Source organism: Psittacula echo (assembly GCF_963264785.1).
Source record: "Psittacula echo genome assembly, chromosome: Z".
In the NCBI taxonomy this organism is placed as follows: domain Eukaryota; kingdom Metazoa; phylum Chordata; class Aves; order Psittaciformes; family Psittacidae; genus Psittacula; species Psittacula echo.
The window spans coordinates 30,906,093-30,926,556 of record NC_137742.1 but is presented as its reverse complement, the minus strand read 5'-3'; the positions used below and the strand labels follow the sequence as shown (position 1 = coordinate 30,926,556).

At 41.7% G+C, this 20,464-nt stretch overlaps 1 protein-coding gene across 1 annotated transcript in view; it reads left to right on the top strand.

Moving 5' to 3' along the window:
• The window catches only part of SLC1A1 (solute carrier family 1 member 1), a 51,384-nt gene extending 39,025 nt beyond the window's left edge, over positions 1-12,359 (top strand). The window contains exons 8-12 of the mRNA XM_080638233.1: positions 597-704; positions 5,886-6,008; positions 7,503-7,697; positions 8,204-8,338; positions 11,496-12,359. Coding sequence (XP_080494359.1) covers positions 597-704; positions 5,886-6,008; positions 7,503-7,697; positions 8,204-8,338; positions 11,496-11,742 — 808 coding nt within the window. The 3' untranslated portion in view covers positions 11,743-12,359. The remainder of the gene's footprint in view (positions 1-596; positions 705-5,885; positions 6,009-7,502; positions 7,698-8,203; positions 8,339-11,495) is intronic.
• Positions 12,360-20,464: the final 8,105 nt, after the last annotated feature.

Here is a 20,464-nt window from a genome sequence, read left to right as displayed (position 1 = left end):
GTAGGCCATGCAGCTGTTGATGTCTGTAAGGCATGGCCTTGTGTAGATTGACTAGGGTATAGGGACCCTTCCAGTCAAGCAACACACTGACTGTACTATCCCAGCATACTAAAATCACTCTTGTTATGTGTTAGGTGACACATACATATCCCCCAGTGCTGCATGGCAGCTGCTGTAAGCACAGAAGACCTTTCCATCTGTGTGTGATTGCAGAATACACAAATACTGGTCTCAGCCCTACAAGCTTCCACTTCCAAGTAAGCTTATGGTTATGCGTAAACATTTGCTGTGGTAGTGGAAATCCCACACTTCTGTGTATTCTGTGACACCAGCTCATATAGTACTTGTTAGATGATGCATAGTGTTACACTTACTCTGATTTTCTAATCTTTTTTCATTATGTCTATTGAAGTCCTGCTGCAAGTGAATAAAGTCAGTTGCACAATAGAATACAAAAAAATCTTCAGGTGTGTAATAGAATAAAAAATGAATCTTCCATCTGTTGTAAAATGTCACACTGCACAAGAAATTATTCCTTGGTGAGCACACAATATTTCTGAGAATGCATTTTTAATTACTTTATTTTTGCTTTCTAGGTATATGCCAATTGGTATAATGTTTTTAGTTGCTGGGAAGATAATAGAAGTTCAGGACTGGGAAATCTTTCGTAAACTGGGTCTTTATATGGCTACAGTACTGAGTGGGTATGTCATTTCTTAAAGATGAAATTTTATGTGTGCAGTTTTTAGAGCCTGATTACAACTCAGTTATCCACAACACCCAGCCTCTTCTAGGTCAGAAGACCTAGAAAGGTCTTCTTTTCTAGAAGAAAATTCTCATCAGTGAAAATTATGTGAGGATGTTCTGAATGCAGGTTTTGCTGAATGCAGGTTCTGCATTCTTGCATTCTTGGGAAAAAAAAAAAGAAGTAAAGGCTGTTCTTGTATTCATTGTTTCATTGCTTCATCTTCTTAGTTGGTCCTGTATTTTTGAGAGTAGTAGAGGAGTAATGCTTCTTTTCGATAGCAGAAGTTGAAAAAGGGTGAGGTTGTGAATTACTGCTATTGGGGGTTACCAGTCTATTGAAAATACACAAATATCTGGATTAAGTTGGGAACCTCCATGGGGCCTGTGGGCTGAAGGTGTATCAGCATAGACCCAGCTCCACTGCCCAATACAAATGCATAGTGAGTAGAGTGCACAGCAAATGATGCCAAAGAGGAAACTAATCCCACCTCAGGGCAGAGCAGGTAGCTAACATGAAGAGAAACCCTGGACATTGCACTGTTTTATTAGGCAAAACTAGCTGGTGAAGCTGCAAAAGCAGCAGTTACTTTCTGAATAACTTAGCCAAGCATCAGAACATTTTTTCTATTATTTTTCTAGAACCTTGGCTGTGTAGAACAGTCGTAGAGGACAGTGCACAATGTGGAGCCTTTCAGATGTGAAACCTTAGAAGGGGCAACTTAGCTGCTCCAAGTGATACAGGTTGTGATTCTGTGATCATTATATATCTCTGAAGACTATTGTACAAAGAACCTGTTTGATAGATAAACAGCTATTACAGTCCCAATAAGTTAAATGCATTTAAATTTCTATTTCCAATTCAGTGAAGCATAACTTCTAGGCAGCCTTGGTTCATTGCCTTAGCATCCACTTATATAATTCCTTCAGTATACTAAGGATTTATTCATGTTTTATCTAGAGGGTAGATCCAAAGTTGCTCAAGAGCTTCCTTCCCCCCACTCTATGCACATGCATGCTATTCTTCAAACATCATTCAAATGCCTTCTGACAGCCAAGTGCTAAGACTAATTTATTAGTCTTAAAAGCAAACTTCTCTATCGTCAAGAAGGTTCTTTTTTTTTTTTTTTTGTATTTGCTAGCTAATCACATGCATTTCAAAGTTGTTTTGTTTTATACGTAAGCTAGTATGTTTGGACTAGCTTTTCAAAAACGATTTGAGATAAAATGACTTTCTAAGTAAAAATTACAGCTCCAAAAATAGCACTGAATCACGACTTTTTCAAAATATTAGAGAAATGAAGGCAGGTAATGTTTGTCTAATGCATAAAGCAGTTTTTGTGAGTTTTCATTATATATTTGAAAAGAAATCTTTTAAAGAATGTAAAAGTTTATGTTTACCAAGAGACTGTAAAACAAGAGACTAATATTTTCTATATAAATTAAAATGAGACCATGACCACCAGTTAAGTACAACTCATTTATAGAATGGCAGTGTATTACCTCTGCAGGTTTTCTGTGTTATTGACTCCAGTTAATTTAGAGGAGGAGTGTGTTGGATGGATTATTACCGTCCTTTGACTTCAATTAGAGATGAGATAGCAAGTTTTACAGTTTTAGATCTGATAGCAAGTTTTATGACTGTTTACCTATTACTGGTAACTATTTGTACTGTGACAGGGTGTATCTTCCTTAAGAAGTGTGCATGAAGACGCAGTTCTCCAGAGTACTTTGCAGAGTAAACTACCACCACATATAGTCTCCCATTTACCTGGTAACTATGGGCTTGACAGGCACAAGAATTTCAGTAGGTTCCCAGGTGCCATCAAAAAGATTGTATATTGTAAGGGTGCCTACTTTCACATCCTTGGAGAGGAAAAAGTCTCTGTTTCCCCAAACTGTCTTGCACATGCCACAGTTTTCCCTAATGGGTACTATGGTAGATCTTCCCAGCATTTCTGCCTCTTACGGGATGGCCTACAGTGAGTGATGCTCAAGGTGTTGTGCAAAAGGGCTAAACAGCAGAACATTATCTGCAAAACTGACCATCAGGCAGAGCACGTTGTAATTACATCACAGGAACAAAGATGACAATGTATAGTCAAGGCTATAGGCTGCAGAGAAAAAGTGCTTCTACATTTTCCAGCCTGCAAGAATACTCTTTTTCTCACCTCTTGGCAAACTGGAGGAGTGCTCCTTCTTTGTTTTTGTTTCTTAAACACTGCTGTCCGCACCATCTTTTTGGTTTTCATCCATGTTTGCTTGACCTTGTCTGTTTGCAGTGTGTTCTGTTCGTGTCTTCTGTAGCTGTCTTTCACTCTCCCTTTAAGCTTCATCCTGAGAATTACAGGTTATTGTAAACAATTGGTGTATTCCCCGTCAAGAAAAATGTGTGAGGGCTTGAGGGCTGGTGTGTGTCTTACCCTTCTCTTCTCTTCCTTTAACTTCTCTCTCCAGCTCATCTTCTAGCCTACTTCTTCCCACCTTTATTATTCATGACCTTTCACATTCTCAGCCCTACCAGCTCTCACCAACCACTGTCTGCAACACGTCAGTCTTTATGTCTTATTCAGGTCATCATGAGACTTCTTCCAGTGCCTCTGCCCCAGCTGGCCACTAAATATCTTCAACTTCTCACTTTTAATGGTTGCAGTGTCAGGATGAGGATGTGTTAGCAGTCACAGAGGGGGACAAGTAAAGTAGGAGTGTCCTGTGTTCAACTTAACAGTTATTTTCCTCCTTGGTAGCTGATGCAGTGCTGTATTTTTAACTTTAGTCTGAGAGCAATGCTGCAAACACACTGATGTTTTTAGTTGTTGCTAAGTAATGCTTACTCTGATCAAGGACTTTTCAGTCTCATGTTCTGCCAGTGAGGAGGGGCACAAGAAGCTGGGAGGAAGCAGAGACAGGACATCTGACCCAAACTAGCCAAAGGGGTATTCTATACCACAGCACATCATGCCCAGTATATAAATTGAGGGGAGTTACCTGGAAGGGCGAGATCGCTGCTCCGGTTGGGCTGGGTTCTGGTTGGCAGGTGTTGAGCAATTGTATCAATAAACATTACTGGTGTTTATTGCTTTCTTTCACTTTTTCCCTTTTAGTTTTGTACTCTCTTCCCTTGTTACTCCCCTTATCATTATTATTATTGGTGGCAGCAGTAGTGGTTTGTGTTACTGGTTAGTTACTGGTTAGTTACTGGACTGTTCTTATCTCAGCCCGTGGGAGTTCATTCATTTGATTCTCCTCCTCATGCCTCAGAGGGGGTGGGAAGAAGTGGGGGAGTGAGTGAGTGGCTGTGTGGTTCTGAGTTACTGGCTTAAACCACAACAAGGAGGCATAATACAAGTGTCAGGACTCACAGTCTGAGGTGGAATTAAAAAAAAAAAAGGAATCTGCAACAGTCAGACTCTCTCCTGCCTGTGCCTTTGTCTCTTCTGAAAGCATCAAGGCAGCTGCATCTCTGAATGTATAATTTTGGGATTCTGCCATTTTGGGATTCTGAGGAAGAAGATTCTTCCTATCTTACAACTGAACCATAATGGAATTTTTCTTTTCAGTTGTTGATTATAATTTTTGGTATAAAATTTTTTGCTGCTTGCTGTGAGTTGCATTTCATGCATGAAAATAAATACTAATTCAAATTTGTTTCATGAAAATCAGTAGTAGTAAACCAGGTATGCACAAATATTTTATTTTGGACAATGCCATGTTTGTGCTGCCACTAACAAAGTGCAGCTCTAAATTTTTCAGAATAGCTATTAGGAAGTCAGTATGCTTCTCAATGTAAACATACTTGAAATGTTTACTGTCATCAGCATTCTCTTAAGAGACCCAGCAACACCCATACCACTTTATATATTTTTCTGTATGTTCTGCAAAATTCATTTGTTATCAGGCACCATTGTATAAATTCTTAGGTTTCTTTCTAGAGTTCTTTACAAATTTTCATCAATACGTGTTGCAGGCTGTTATTTACATTCCACTAAATAAATCATTTGTTCACATACAGAATAAAAATTCTAATGCCTGTGGCTTTAAAAAAGATATTTTTTCCCAGGGAAACAAAGAGTTAGGTTTTTGGGTGGATTTTGGTGCTCTTGTGGGTTTCTATATTGTGGCTACTGCTGTCTTAATTACCTATTTTTGATAGAACCTGTGGTACCATGATTTATCACTGTCCTTATCAGGTGCTCTGAAATCATAAAACACTATTACAACATAGTAATGGTCACAAGAACATCTTGTGAGGACATCTTCACAAGGACATCTTGTGATGACATCTCATGCTCACAGCAGACTGTTTACCTCTAATATAATGCTCACAAAATTCTGCACTAATAAGCATTCAGGATTAATGCACAATGTTCAAAATCAGTGCACAAGTTGAAGGATGAATTTGTCCCTAAAGCCCGCCCAAATATCCAAGCAAATACATCTGAGCAGCCAAAGTCAAGAGGACAGTTTGATCTTTTGCATGTCAACATACTTAATTTTAAAAATTAATAGTTGCAGAAGACAGTACTTCAGCAACTTAGAACATGAAAGATAGTGAGACTAGATATATCTCAATTGTGCAGTCTGAATACCTCACTGCTTTTTAATTTTAGACTTAAGTTTACACAGTTTTCCACAAAATAAATGTGGATATTTGTTATAGGATCATGTTTGAAGTTTCTGCAGAAAGATGTGGACTTCATCTGCACGTGACTGGGAACCTTTAATTCCAAGCACATTCTATAATAAAGGCAGATAATTTTAGAAAGATAATTAAGTTTATTTTTCTGATTTGTCTCTAGTTTTATAGCTTTCAAATCACACTCTGCATATGAGTTCAAATATTATTTATTACTTTAGTTTTCTCACCTTCATCAGTTTAAAATTATTTTTAATAATATATTAGTTAATTCTTGTTTTCTTTTTGGAGAGAAAGACAATTAATAACCTCTCTCCCTTCCAAAATAAAGTTTTGACAGTATTAGTCTGCATTTTTTTTCAGATGGTATACTGTCTAGATTTTGAACACAGAGTTTCATAAGTGTACTTGAGGGCAGAACTAAGATATCTATTATTACACTGTCTTATTAAAACAAGGCAATGAAATAGATCCATTTATTTCACTAGTCCATTTTATTTTGCAGACTTGCGATCCATTCCATTATAATTCTGCCACTAATCTATTTCATAATAGTGAGGAAAAATCCTTTTCGGTTTGCCATGGGGATGGCTCAAGCACTTCTGACAGCCCTCATGATTTCTTCCAGGTAAACAAACATTTATTTTCTGTAATGTTCTTAGTAAAAATTGCTTTGTTTGTGCTCTGATTTTACTGCTACTTTGTTAACACACCCTGATTTCATCTGGACAGTTCTCAGTCCCCTGGAAGTTTCATCATTATTTCTGTAGTACCCAAAGGGGCACTATAGATTGCGCTGGCCTTACACCAGCTTCTCTCAGGGGGAGACGATTCATTAGCCACTACATTTTAAGCCTTTGCACTGTTTCTGTGACTACATACATCATAGAATCACAGAATGGTTTGGGTTGGAAAGGACCTCAAGATCATCAAGTTCCAACCCACCTGCCATAGGCAGGACACCTCACACTACACCATGTCACCCAAATCTCTGTCCAACCTGGCCTTGAACACTGCCAGGGATGGAGCATTCACAACTTTCTTGGGCAACCCATTCCAGTGCCTCACCACCCTAACAGCAAAGAACTTCTTCCTTATAGCCAACCCAAAACTCTCCTGTTGAACCCATTACCCCTTGTCCTATCGCTACAGTCCCTAATGAAGAGTCCCTCCCCAGCATCCGTATACACCTCCTTCAGATACTGGAAGGCTGCTATGAGGTCTCCACGCAGCCTTCTCTTCTCCAGGCTGAACAGCCCCAACTTTCCCAGCCTGTCTTCATATGAGAGGTGCTCCAGTCCCCTGATCATCGTCGTGGCCCTCCTCTGGACTTGTTCCAGCAGTTCCATGTCCTTATGTTGAAGACATCAGAACTGTACACAATACTCCAAGTGAGGTCTCACAAGAGCAGAGTAGAGGGGCAGGATCATCTCCTTCGACCTGCTGGTCACGCTTCTCTTGATGCAGCCCACCATACGGTTGGCTTTCTGGGCTGTGAGCGCACGCTGAAGCCGGCTCATTTTAAGTTTTTCTTTGACCAGCACCCCCAAGTCCTCCTCCTCAGGGCTGCTCTGAATCTCTTCTCTGCCCTCTGGATGGCATTCCTTCCCTCCAGTGTATCAACCGAACCACAGAGCTTGGTGTCATCAGCAGACTTGCTGAGGGCACCCTCAATCCTACTGCCCATGTCACCAACAAAGATGTTGAACAAGACCAGTTTCAACACCAGTCCCTGAGGGACACCAGGTATTTTGACCACAACTCTTTGCGTGCGGCCATCCAGCCAGTTCTTTACCCACCGAGTGGTCCACCATCAAATTGACGTCTCTCCAATTTAGAGACAAGGATGTTGTGTGGGACAGTGTTGAACACTTTGCACAGGTCCAGATAGATGATGTCAATCATGACGATTTACTGTGTAATTTTGAGGATAGCTAAGTTGTTTTTTCCCTTAATTAGAAGAGATAACAACAGTTACTTTGCTTTTTCATAGTGCTGCCTTCCTGCCTGCCTTAGATCTCCATTTGAGTTTCAGAGCAGATCATGCTCTGAGAAAAAAGAAAGATAAAGGAAATAGTATGCTGTTGCCTGCACTTACTTTATGTGTTTATCTCTGTGCCAGTTCAGCAACTTTGCCTGTCACCTTCCGTTGTGCAGAAGAAAAAAACTTCATTGACAAAAGAATTACCAGGTTCGTTCTTCCAGTTGGAGCTACCATCAACATGGATGGCACCGCTCTTTATGAAGCAGTAGCAGCTATATTTATTGCACAACTCAATGACTTACAACTGAACACTGGCCAAATAGTTACCATTAGGTAAGACTAAAGCCATCACATGCGTTTTGTTGGAGGTGGGTTTTTTAGTGAATGGTGCATTGACTTTGGACATCCCGTGAAAACTTGAAACTATCATTCATAGCACAGGAAGTAAAGAAACATTCTCACTTCTTGGTCCAAGGCCTTGCCTGGACAACCAGATGAGAAGGTGGAATGGGCCAGGACATGCAGCAGGTATACAGTATTGTTCTGGAAATTACCATTATGCTTCCACTGCAAACACTTGCAAACCCAACTCACCCTCTACCTTTGATCCATCCATCTTGCTTGTTCATCCTGCGGTGCATGTTATTCTGCAGTGTAACTGTAGCAGTATCTATACATCACCTATCCCATAAAATTGTCACCAGACTTTGAGTAGGTGCTATTCATACACATTCGGGCTTCTTTCTTGCAGTGAAATAAGCCTATTTGTGCCAGAAGATAGAGTTTCTCTGAGCAACATGTATTCTGAACGCCTTTTCTGGGCTTTTTTTTTCATTTAGTGTTGCAGCTACAGCTGCCAGTATTGGGGCTGCAGGCGTGCCCCAAGCCGGACTTGTCACCATGGTAATTGTACTGACTGCTGTTGGCCTGCCTGCTGAAGATGTTACTCTGATCATTGCAGTTGACTGGCTTCTGTAAGTTTAAGGCACCTGATATTTTAATTGTTTTTCCTGCCTTTTTAATGTTTATGTAAGTTGTGTGGGAACATGTGGGTCTGAAAAAGTAGCAAAACCATTTAAGACTGTTGCAGGAATTGGCCAAAGATTCTAGTTATGGCCAGGCTTGTTCAATGTAGAGTTGAATGCAGTAACGGCTTTAATTCTGAGAGAAGTCCCCCTGCATGGGATGGCAGTGAATAACCTCACATCCAGAGGTGCTATCAACCTTAAAATAATGACCACAGCATTAATAAATTATAAGCGTACCAAGGAGTGCCTCTGGCATGTCAGCTGCCACTGTATTATGCTAAATTCATACACCATTCATCAAAATCACAAGCAGAACATCTCAGCTGTTTTCCACAAAGCACATAGAATTCATACACCAGTGAAGAGGTAGTGGAGCATAACATGAACTAAGCAAAGCTGGTCTTGGACTCCACAGGTACACACATGGCAGGCTATACATGAGTCTGTGCTGCCAGCGTTACTTTGCCATGGCTGTTCTTCACTGAGAGTTTTTCACAGACCCAGCCCCTTGATCAGCAAGCACACACATACAAACTCAGAAAGCATTCCTTATCCTGATCCCAGCCATCTCACCTCAGAGCGCATCAAAACCCCTCAGTCCCATTAAGCAGTTCAGAGAAGCATTTTCAACACAAATCTGTAAATCTTTTCTGTTCAGCTTATACTGAGATGTTTCTCTGCTACCTTTGCAAAAGGCTAAAGAATCACAGAGTGTATTCTGGACTTCAGAAGGACATCAGCATTCAGTTTTATTCCATGATTCACTGGGAAAGAGTAACAGGATTTGCCTCCTGAACTCTGCAAGCTTTAGTGCTCAGATCAAGGTCTTGTTCATTTGCCATAACTAAACATGGATAATATTTCATCAGTATCAATGCAGAGATTTTAATCATTTCATAGTCTCTGCATGGCTTTTTCTTAGGTTTATATTTACACTCAACGTAGAGTCCTGTTCCTCCCCTACCCTTCCTAATAATTTTCTTGAAGGATTTTTGGCAGCAACCTGTGTATTTCACAGATACATATAATTTATTTGATTACATAACTTTCTTTTGCAAGCAGTAGAGAGAAATGCCAGTCTGTATAAGCATAACTGCTCCAAACAAAACAGCTCCAGGCACAGGTACATTCTCCCCATCAACTGTCTGCCACACGGCCTAGTAGATTTGTTTGCTGTGCTCCACAACCATTTCAGTTTTCTCCAGCTCTCTTGTCCTAGTAGGTGTTGAGTTTTGTTAAGGATGGTGAAGATCAATACAAACTCCCAGGTCAGAGCAGCTATCAAAAAAATGGAAGGACAGAAGAAATGTATATTGGTTCTTTTCCCAAAGTAGTATCTTAGCCTCCTGCCAACTGCAGCTCACAGAGTTCCTGAGGAAGAGGTGGTTTTTGTTTTTAACAGTTCTCAATAGGTTTCTTCTTCCATAAACGCCTCATTGCTTTTGGGATGCATATAAACTTCCAGATTTCCACAAATCCTGCAGAAAGGAATTCTACAACTGAACAATGTGTTGTACAGAGAGATATTTTGTTTTAATCTAATCTACGTCCTAATAATTTTATTTGATGCCCTCGAATTCTTTCATGGGAGTGAGAGAGAGAAAAAAAGAATGGTTAATTCCTTATTTCTCACATAATTTTACAGATCTGATCTTGTCTCTGCTTTGGAAGTCCTCAATTTACCTGATTTTTAGACACAACAAAAATACATGGAAACTACGTGTTCCCCCATGAAACAGACAAAGAATGCAAGCTGTTGCTAATTGAAATGTTTTTCAGATTAAGGTGTCTTGCTGTGTAAAGCAAATTAAAGATTAATTTCATGTACAAGGGATCACTGACAGTGCATTTTGCACCTCAGCAGATGGAATGCACATTGTGATGCCACGTAGATTATTAACTTTCACCTTTTGTACTTATTGCCTAAAATGTATTATTTTGCAACCCACTAGTAGTGGCTTATTAACAATCCTCTAGTTAATTCTGACCTTGCCAAGGTTTTATTATATAGGCTTGAGGAGAACTTCCATGTTTTTAATGAGGAATAGAAAAAATTTGAGAAGTAGTATGAAAGATGAGTTTCCCGTGTGGTTGGTTTCCCCACTTGTCACACTAATCCCACCAGAATTTCAGTTTACACCTCTCTCTTCCTTTCCCTAACATGTGTTTCCTTACCACATGGAGAACACATGGGTCCTTTTTAGCAGTGGAGTTCGGCAGTTGTACTAAAAGAATATATATGTGAGACACGCTGATTCACTTCACTGTTGCTTTTTTAGTCACTTCTATTTGTGAATATATCAGAGCAACTCATTCTGCCGCAGAGCCCTTGCAGGCTGTGTAGTTGCAAATCAAAACAGGGAAGCATGACCTTCCACAGTCCCTACTTGAAAATGCTCATTTCCAAACTTTGCTATATTGCATGGTTCTGTTGCTCCTCTGCCAAATAGTGGCAGATTTTTAAGGCTTGCCAAGTCACTTTTTGTTGGGAGAAAAATCAACAGTACACAAGTATTGTATTTCTTTAAAGTGACAAACTTAATACAGCTTTGTACTTCAAACTGATGACAATGAGAAGCTAACAGAAGATAGCCTTTCCCATTCCCAGGCTTTGGGCCAGAATACTGAAGATACTGGTCTAAGTGCTCCCCTGGCTAAGAGAGTGACTGTTAGAAAGACAAAAGGCACAATGCAGTCTCTTCTGCTGTACCACACAGACTCTTCTCCCAACAAAAACAGTCTCATCACAAAGAACAAGCTGTGTAGCATACTTCAGGGCCTGAGAAGTGTTCCCAGCAACATTCTGTAAGGCTGTGCACAGCAGTGTGATTACTGCTGTAACAGACTAGTGACATGACTTGCAGTTTTGCACATTCTGTACAAAGTAATTTGTCATGAAAGTGACTCCAGGTTTCTTCAAATACAGAGGGGAAAATTCTGTTTCTTGTTGTACATTATTTTTTCCTTTCAATTGCAGAATTACCCCAAATCTGCACTGGGCAAAAGACACTCCGCGTTTGCTAGAGTAGCTTACTTTTACTAAAATGATTTTCTTCTAAGTAACACACAGAATAGTTTGTCTGACAACAGTTTTATTCCATAGGGATCGATTCAGAACAATGGTAAATGTCTTGGGAGATGCCTTTGGTACAGGGGTAGTGGAGAAGCTCTCCAAAAAGGAGCTGGAGCAGATGGATGTCACCTCGGAAGTCAACATAGTCAATCCTTTTGCCTTGGAAACAACGACCCCTGATAATGATGAAACAGAGACCAAGAAATCATATGTCAATGGAGGCTTTGCTGTGGATAAGTCTGATGCCATATCCTTCACGCAGACATCTCAGTTCTAAAGCCAGTAGCTTTCCCGTAAAACAGGAGCATTAAAGAACATGGCCATATGCAGTATCTCAAAAAATTAAAGCCTAATTGATAACTAATTACTTCTTACATCCATTTGATTTACCACATGCAGATTCTGATTCTCCTTACCAGTTCTGCCCCCTTCTCATCACCTTTCCCAACAATTTGAACTCACCACTTTTAGTCCTTGCTGATAGGTTGAAGAAAAAGACAGTTGTAAAATACTTTTTTTTTTTTTTTTCCTAAAAATATACACTATTCTTGAGGCTATGAGATGCCTCTTTGGAGTTAGCATGCTCCTAAACAGGTATCTTAGTGGGGACGGACAAATGTGTTTTACTCAGGAGTAGTATAGCATTTCACATGTTACCCACATTACAGAGCACCCGTATGAAGTCCCTTTTAACATTCTTGCCTTCTAAACAGATTGCACTGTACTTGACACCTACTGTAACTTGCATGTGCCAAAATACTCATTTTTGCAGCTGAGGGGATAGCACTTGGGTGATTCAGGAAGGAACAGACCAGGAAGGCCTTGTAATAAGTATTTTACTGTGAACAGGGCTTCATTTTTCTTTACTTGTGAAAAAATCGGGCATGGAAGAATTTGCAGTGTTTATGCAGCTTGTTTTCCCCATGCCTTCCATGTGAATGCCAGCTGCTAGGAATGCCCTTCCTAGTGAAATGTGAAACAGATTGCTGTGGGTTTGCTCTTTAGCATTTGCAGAGCTTTTTTAATGTGATGCTTCACTGGTTTAGGTCCACTTTGATGGCCTTCTAGCACTTTTCCATGAGAAGTAGAAATAAGTCTGTTCACCTTTGACCCTAACCAAATATTTATCAGCCCAAAGGTAGGCAGGGGTCATGAAGATGAAAATAGACTATATAGCAACACGTAGTGCAAATTCTAACCCTTTCCTCATTGGGATAAAAGCAGATGTAATATCAAGAATATAGGATGCATACATTTTTTAGAAAGAAGCCACTGTCACAAAGCTTTTACACAGACTGGTTGGTTTTTTGCTCCTTGGTTTTGTTTGCCAGTTGAACACCCAAGTTTGTAGCTGCAATACTACTACAGTGCCAACATATCAGCTAAACTGTATTTTATGAAGCATTTCTGAACCCAGAAAGTCATGTCTTCAGTTGGCTTGCTATAGGATAAGAAGCACCAAGAATTTCCTCATAAAAATCTCAATTTTCTGAAACATTTTATACAAGATTTCCATGGTGCAGAAATCACTCTCTCAAGGGAGGAGTTGTTAAAAATTTTTTTGCCTTGCATATTAGACTTGTGAGCCATTTTATATGTAAACTAAAATTCATATACAGTTCTTTGTTTGTAAATAAGCTTGCGGTAAACTTAAAGTTGTACTCATACGCTAACAAAACCCTTCAAGTTCCTGCAGTGTTATGTACTCAATTCAGTCCTACACTTTTGTACTTAAGTAAAACAGAAGCATGCCAAAGAGAACTGATTAAGAACAGAAGAAAATAGTTACTGCAGGTTTTCCTAAACCGCACCTTAAATCAACAAGTCAATGAGAAGTAATACTGTATTTAGATTGAAGTTTGTAAACTGTTTGGAAGTGTTAATCTAAGTAATGGGATGTTTATACAAAATGAAGAAAGTGTACACATTGAGTAAGTCAATCTTTAACCTGTGCAGAAATGATACGAGACAGTCTTAATTTGTACAGCTTTGCCTGTGGGAGATAAAAACCCACCAGTTTCCAACTAGCCTATAATCTATGCTTTGTCGTTCCTTTTGTAAGTTAGCCTGTTATGATCACCTCATTATATAGTCACAGTGTTGTGATGTACTGTGAACAGTGTTCCTAACGTGTTCTAAATAAATAAATAAATACTCTCTTTACTCTTGTTTTATCCTGCCATCTTCTTCTCAATGTAGGATACTGAATTCCTCTAGCTATAGCAAGGAAAACAAAACATAAATTTAGGATTTATGTTATCTTAGCTAGTGACTCGGCTGTGGCTTTGGCAAGAATTACTCTTCTTCTCCCAATAAATGCTTCAGAGCATAATGCTGAGATTGCAAGAAAGTGCTTTAGGTATGAATTATCTGGGTTGGGAGCATACCATTAAACGCACTCTAAGCAGGGGATTATTTATTTATTATTTATTTATTTGGATCAGATTCAACTGCTGCGTTGCCAGCTATTTCCCACCAACAGACCAAAGCAGATACTGAAGATACTGTTAAGTTCAAGGATGATTTTTCCTGACACAATATTCTGAGTATGATCCTTCTACATGGAAACATCGTGCATGGGCACATCTTCTCCTGGTCTGGAAGCTTTGGAGATGGTGGAGAGTCTCCCATCAGAAAAGCACCTACAGGTTTTGACCTGTTACCCCATGTTGTCACATTCCTGTGGGGTATTTGAAGCTGCAGAAGCTATCATTGGATTGGACCCTGTATTTTGAATAGTGTATGTGGCTTTAAGTCATGGAAGACAAGGTTACTCATTCTCGCATTCCTGCTGAAATACTCAGGGACTTGTAGTTTACTCTTTATGCTGAGAAAAGCAAGCACCTGGACATAGACAGCCTGTCAACATGCACAGCCCAGCTATATCAGTTCCACAGGATTTTAAACTTGTCATGGCTTAAGTCCAGCTGGCAGCTCAGTACTGCGCAGCCACTCTCTCACACCCCCCCACACCATGGGATGGGGAGGAGAAATAGACAAAAGGTAAAAACATGGGTTGAGATAAGAACAGTTTAATAATTGAAATAAAAGTAAAATATTATTATGATAGTATCAATGGGAAGAGGGAAGGAGGAAGGGAGGGGTGAGCCCTGCCCCCCAAAAAACCCACAAGTGATGCTCACCATGCACTGACAATGCCCAGGTTGTCCCCAGGTGCCGACTGGCCCCTCCCAGCCAACTTGCCCCAGTTCAACCACTCCCCCAAACTCACTGTTAGGTCCTTCCCCTGCATTACTGTTTCAGGCCCCGTTTGACTGTGTACAATGTACCTTGGAGCATCTTGTGTGACCTGGCAGGGGAGATGACTAACAATGGAGTGTGCACAGCTCTGCGGAGCTACAGCCAGGCAGAGTTTTCCTGGTTTATAACTGCAGAGCACAAAGAAGTCAGGACTGTCAGGGCACAGGAGGCAGACCAGGCAAGGGGCAGCAACCAAGCCATAGCACCTTGACCACCAGAACAGTATTGCATGCTGAAAGAGCAGAAAGTGTAATGGGGAAAGGCCATGGACTGCCTATAAGTATTCTTTCTGGAAGCCAGTATCTTCATTTGTGGCTGGCAAAGGCAAACTTCTGAGTAGACAGGGTGTGTTTTTTCTGATCCCCTACTCTTCATAGGGTTTATCAAAAGCTGCACTGTGCTTGACAGTCTCAATTGGCCCCCAAAAGCCTACATCATCACCAGCATTCAGAAGAATGTGTGAGGAGGAAGGAGCAGCAGAGAAGAGCTGTTATGGGCTGACCCTTATCACCATTCCTCATCCTCTTGGGCAGTTCACGGGCAGGGGGGAGGCAGAGGAGTCAGCAATGAAAGAGTGAAGTCAAACCTGTGAAGAAGGGGGTTTGGATTGGGTCCTGGGCTCCTCAATGCAAAAAAGACAAGGAGCTGCTGAAAAGGGTCCACCGGAGGCCATGAGGATGATGAAGGGTCCAGAGCATCTCTCTTATAAGGAGAAACTGCAGGAGCTGGGCCTGTTTAGGCTGGAGAAGACTGAGAGGGGATCTCAATGCATATCTCAAAGGCGGGTGCCAGACTCTTTTCAGTGGTGCCAAGCAACAGGACAAGGAGCAATGACGATAAACTAAAACACAGCAAGTTCCACCTCAACACGAGGAAGAACTTGTTTATGTTGCAGGTGGCAGCAGAGCCCTGGAGCAGCCTGGGTTGTGGAGTCTTCCTCTCTGGAGACATTCAAAACCAGACTGGACACATTCCTGTGTAACCTGGTCTAGGTGGCCCTGGCTTGGCACAGGGGCTTAACTAGATGACCTCCAGAGGTCCCACCCAAACCTGACAATTCTGTGATCCTGTGGGTGAGATTTTGTTTTTCACTATCCAACTGTATTTTTACTTTGCAGACAATTAATTTTCCTGAAGTTGAATCTGTTTTACCTGTGACAGTAACTGGTCAGTGATATCCTTGTCCTTATCTCAGCCCTTGAGCTTTCCCATCTTATTTCCCATCCTGTTGAGAAAGTGTGAGAGAGTGGCCGGGTAGGCAGCTGATGGCTGGTCCAGGCTAACCCACTGCAATAATATATACAATATATACATATGTAGAATTATAAATAGAAGGGGTGAATAAATGTCTATAAATATATATTTTAGTTATTTACACATAAATACACTATGTAGTGTACTACATGATGTAGGTACTACTACTATACATTATACTATGTAATAGATAACATAAACACATTTATTATGATACAGAAATATGAATATCCCTAAAAGCAAAGGTATAAAATGGGTGAAACGTTATTTAATAAGAGCTAATGGAAAGAATAGGCCAGGGGAGGGTCCTGCACTTTACCAGGCTGCAGAACAAGCACTACATGTCTGGGGTGAGGAGAACTTGAAAAGGACAAAGGGACACCAGAAGGTTGGTGGGGCACAGACATGTTGGGATATGCCTGATACGGGATATGCTACAGACCCCTCCCAGGAGACCACTGGGAGGCCCCAGGTGCAGATCCTGTCACATGTAGAGACTGATTCTGTGAGCTGGACCACGAAGGAAAGGACCTTAAAGGAATCCCCCGAATAGCCACGCGAATGAGAAAAACCAGATGATGGGCTTGTGAACCACACACTGGGTTTTGAAGTGTCACACAGTGAGGGCAGGTGGTGGGCAGACCTTCCTTTGCCTGTGGTTGTGGGGGTCTTCCAGCTACGTGTAAAACCACTACGGGCTGCTGCTACGTATGTTGCCTTGTCCTTAGGGCAATGACCTTACGACAGGTTTCAGGAAGGTTGGTCTGACTGAGGAAGGGGGAATCAGGACCTGGCCATGACTTGTCTGACTTCTTGTCTGGGCCTGCAGAAGCCAAAGAAAAGAGTCTGGCCGTAAAAGTGACAGCAGTGTTCAAGGAAATAAAGGAAAAACCTGGAGAAGTCTGACTGGCAACTAAGTTCCCCCATTCCCTGTCAGAAAATTTTCTCTCTTCTTGAGCTAAATTGATTGCTCTGTGTTTCCTTTCACAAGCATGTGTAATAGCATGTATCACAGTATCACAGTATCACAGTATGTTAGAGATTGGAAGGGACCTCAAAAGATCATCTAGTCCAATCCCCCTGCCAGAGCAGGAACACCTAGATAAGGTTACACAGGAATGTGTCCAGGCGGGTTTTGAATGTCTCCAGAGAAGGAGACTCCACAACCTCCCTGGGCAGCCTGTTCCAGTGTTCGTTACCCTCACTGAGAAGAAGTTTCTTCTCAAGTTTAAGTGGAACCTCTTGTGTTCCAGTTTGTACCCATTATCCCTTGTCCTATCATTGTTTGCCATTGAGAAGAGCCTGGCTCCATCCTCGTGACACTCCCCCTTTATATATTTATATACACTAATAAGGTCACCCCTCAGTCTCCTCTCCTCCAAACTATAGAGACCCAGCTCCCTCAGCCTTTCCTCATAAGGGAGATGCTCCACTCCCTTAATCATCTTAGTTGCCCTGCGCTGGACTCTCTCCAGCAGGTCCCCGTCCTTCTTGAACTGAGGGGCCCAGAACTGGACACAATATTCCAGATGTGGTCTCACCAGGGCAGAGTAGAGGGGAAGGAGGACCTCTCTCGACCTACTGACCACCCCCCTTCTAATACACCCTAGGATGCCATTGGCCTTCTTGGCCACAAGGGCACAGTGTTGGCTCATGGTCATCCTGCCGTTCACTAGGACCCCTAGGTCCCTCTCCCCTACACTGCTCTCTAACAGGTCGTTCCCCAACCTATACTGGAACCTGGGGTTGTTCCTGCCCAGATGCAGGACTCTACACTTTCCCTTGTTATATTTCATCAAGTTTCTCCCTGCCCAACTCTCCAGCCTGTCCAGGTCTCGCTGGATGGCAGCACAGCCTTCTGGCGTGTCAGCCACTCCTCCCAGCTTAGTGTCATCAGCACCTCTGCCACAGCTTCTTTTAGCAGGGATCTACCATCTTCCTGGGGAGGTGGGAAGCTTTGGGGTTATAAATTACCTTTTTGAAGCTTCTGAAAGGAGAAATGCTGGTCTCAACAGAAGCCAAATGACAACCTGGCTTACAAACCAGGATGCTTATAGCTTAGAGAAGGCAGCAAGAAAGCACTGTAAAAGAAACAGGTGGTTGTGGCAGAGGTCGAGGCACTACGGGAAGCAGAGTTGGTGGATATGCAACCATTTTCCATCATAATGATGGTGTTGGCACCCCATCAGTAACTGCATAGATATTCAAGAATTAGTTTCTATTTGATATTCACCACTTTATAATGCTTGACAGATGTTAATATTTTCCTTTTCAGCCACATACATATGCAATTGAAGGAAGTCGTATATATATCTTCTCTTTTCCCTCCACCTAAAGGAAGAGTGCTAACATGTTAGGTTTAACAAACATAAACCAGTGTGTGGCCATGCAAGTAGAAGTGAATGTAGTATATGTTAAGGGATCTTCACCTTCACCTTTTAACTGCCTTATTTCTCATACAACTTGTGATGGGTCATCACCATAATCTTACTCATTATGATTTCAGAAGTTTTTACATCTTGCTGGCAATAGTAACTCAGTTGGTTTTGCAAGCAAAAAATCTCCTGACTAGCTGTGTGCCATGCCCTCCAAGCATCATGCTGTCCACCTCATAATATTCCAGTGATGTGAGAGGCAAATACAAAACCTTTGGTTTTAGCAGTGTTGAAATAATGGGATAAATAACCTTTGCAGCCCTCAGTACACAAAGCCTGGGGAAGGCTGCTTAACTTCATGGGTAGAAAATTTAAAGTCAATGAAACATATACGAATTCACCACCATGGGTGATAAACTGCACATATAGTCTTAACCTGTGAAGCTGACTAACGACCAAGTAGGCGTCCCAGCCTTTGGCATTATGTGCTAGGAAAGACAGCCCCAAAACTCTGTCCAGAAACAGCTGAGCAAAGCCCACAACACGTTCTCCCATCCTTACTCAGCTTTCCTCCCTGTCCCTTCCTCTTCAACCAAGGGGCAACTGGTGCCAACTCCATGGCAAAAATAGGTTATGTGTTGCAGTTTCCTGCATACATTGCACGTCATAGTTAATATAGCCCTGCCTCTGCATTTTCAGTCACAGGCATCAAACACCAGTGGTGGTTGACACTGCAGATCTGTTCACAGCACAGCTCGCACCTCCAGCCTTGACACTGGTGAAGTTTCTCTGCATGAGTTTTGGACTCTTCACAGAAATCTTAGCCGAATTGTGAGTCTGCTTTTAACAGATGGAGCCTTCTGCCTCTGCAAACATGTCCCAGAGTGACACGGCAGCTTCCAGCTGCGGCACCTGGTCTGTCCCCAGGTTCACTGCACAGCCAGGAGGCAAGCAGAGCCAGCAATAATATTTACAGCTACAGCCATGGTTATACAATGTATGACAAATCTCAGGGAAGTTTCTTACCCCCAAATACCTTCCTTAACATGATAATAATGTTAATCCTGTAAAATGAGGAAGCTGATCTTGCGATATTGATAAGACCAGTATTTGGCTTAAAAGTCCCACAAACCTTTCCCCCCTGAGGATGATGAGTATGTTTACGTGTTGCAGCTTCTCAAACAAGATGTCAGTCAACGTGACCCTCCTGCACACAGCCCACCCCAGTTTGACATGCAGGTCTTCTACTCTACTTAGCAATTCTGCTCCTGTTACATCCCTCACAGCTGTAAGCTCCTTGTAATGCTGCCAGAAAAACGGAGATCATTGTGACTGTTGTTTAGATGAACTAAAAACCACCACTTTTTGTCCATGGTTTTGAATCGAAGTATATGTCCTAATGGCTTTCACAATAATGGCAGCTGGGCAGAAAGGCTCATCAGAACAGTTCTCTTTTACTTTGCACTGAGTCTAAAAATTTCACAGCCTTCATATAGCACAAGTTAATAGTGTGAGATTACACAGCTACACATGCCGACAGTTTCCAGACAGAGCAGAGAGTTATCACCAGGTTCAAACAGATGATATAAATGATCAAAATCTGCTCTACAACCCAAACAAAATAAGCTTCATGTTGTGGCACCTGATCTAAATTAACTAAGCTGTATTCTACATATTGTCTAGTGTTGAACCTCAGGACCAGCCATTCCCACTGCTGAACATGTGCCACAGAAGCCATGGAGTGATCTGCAACTTCTTCCACCACTCCTGGTACATTTGAGAGTGGGGTAAATCTGGGCATTCAAATGGCCCCTCAGTGCCTGGGGGTGCAGCCAGTGGAAGCCCTGGAAAGCATCCTTGTGTTCAACGGCCTCTTGCTTTCCAGGATGCTACAGTAACTGGGAAATCCCTTCCAGGGGATCATCTTCTGCCCTGGTGGAAACGTACTTATTGGCCCACTAGGTTCAGAAAAGCAGTTTGCATATAAGAGCCTCCAGTTGGAGGTTACAAACAATTGAATCCAAGTGCAGAGTCTGTATTGGGAAACTACCTTAAAAATCTCCCATCACTGTCACTGTTGAAACAATGCCACAAAAGCTTGTAGCTGGA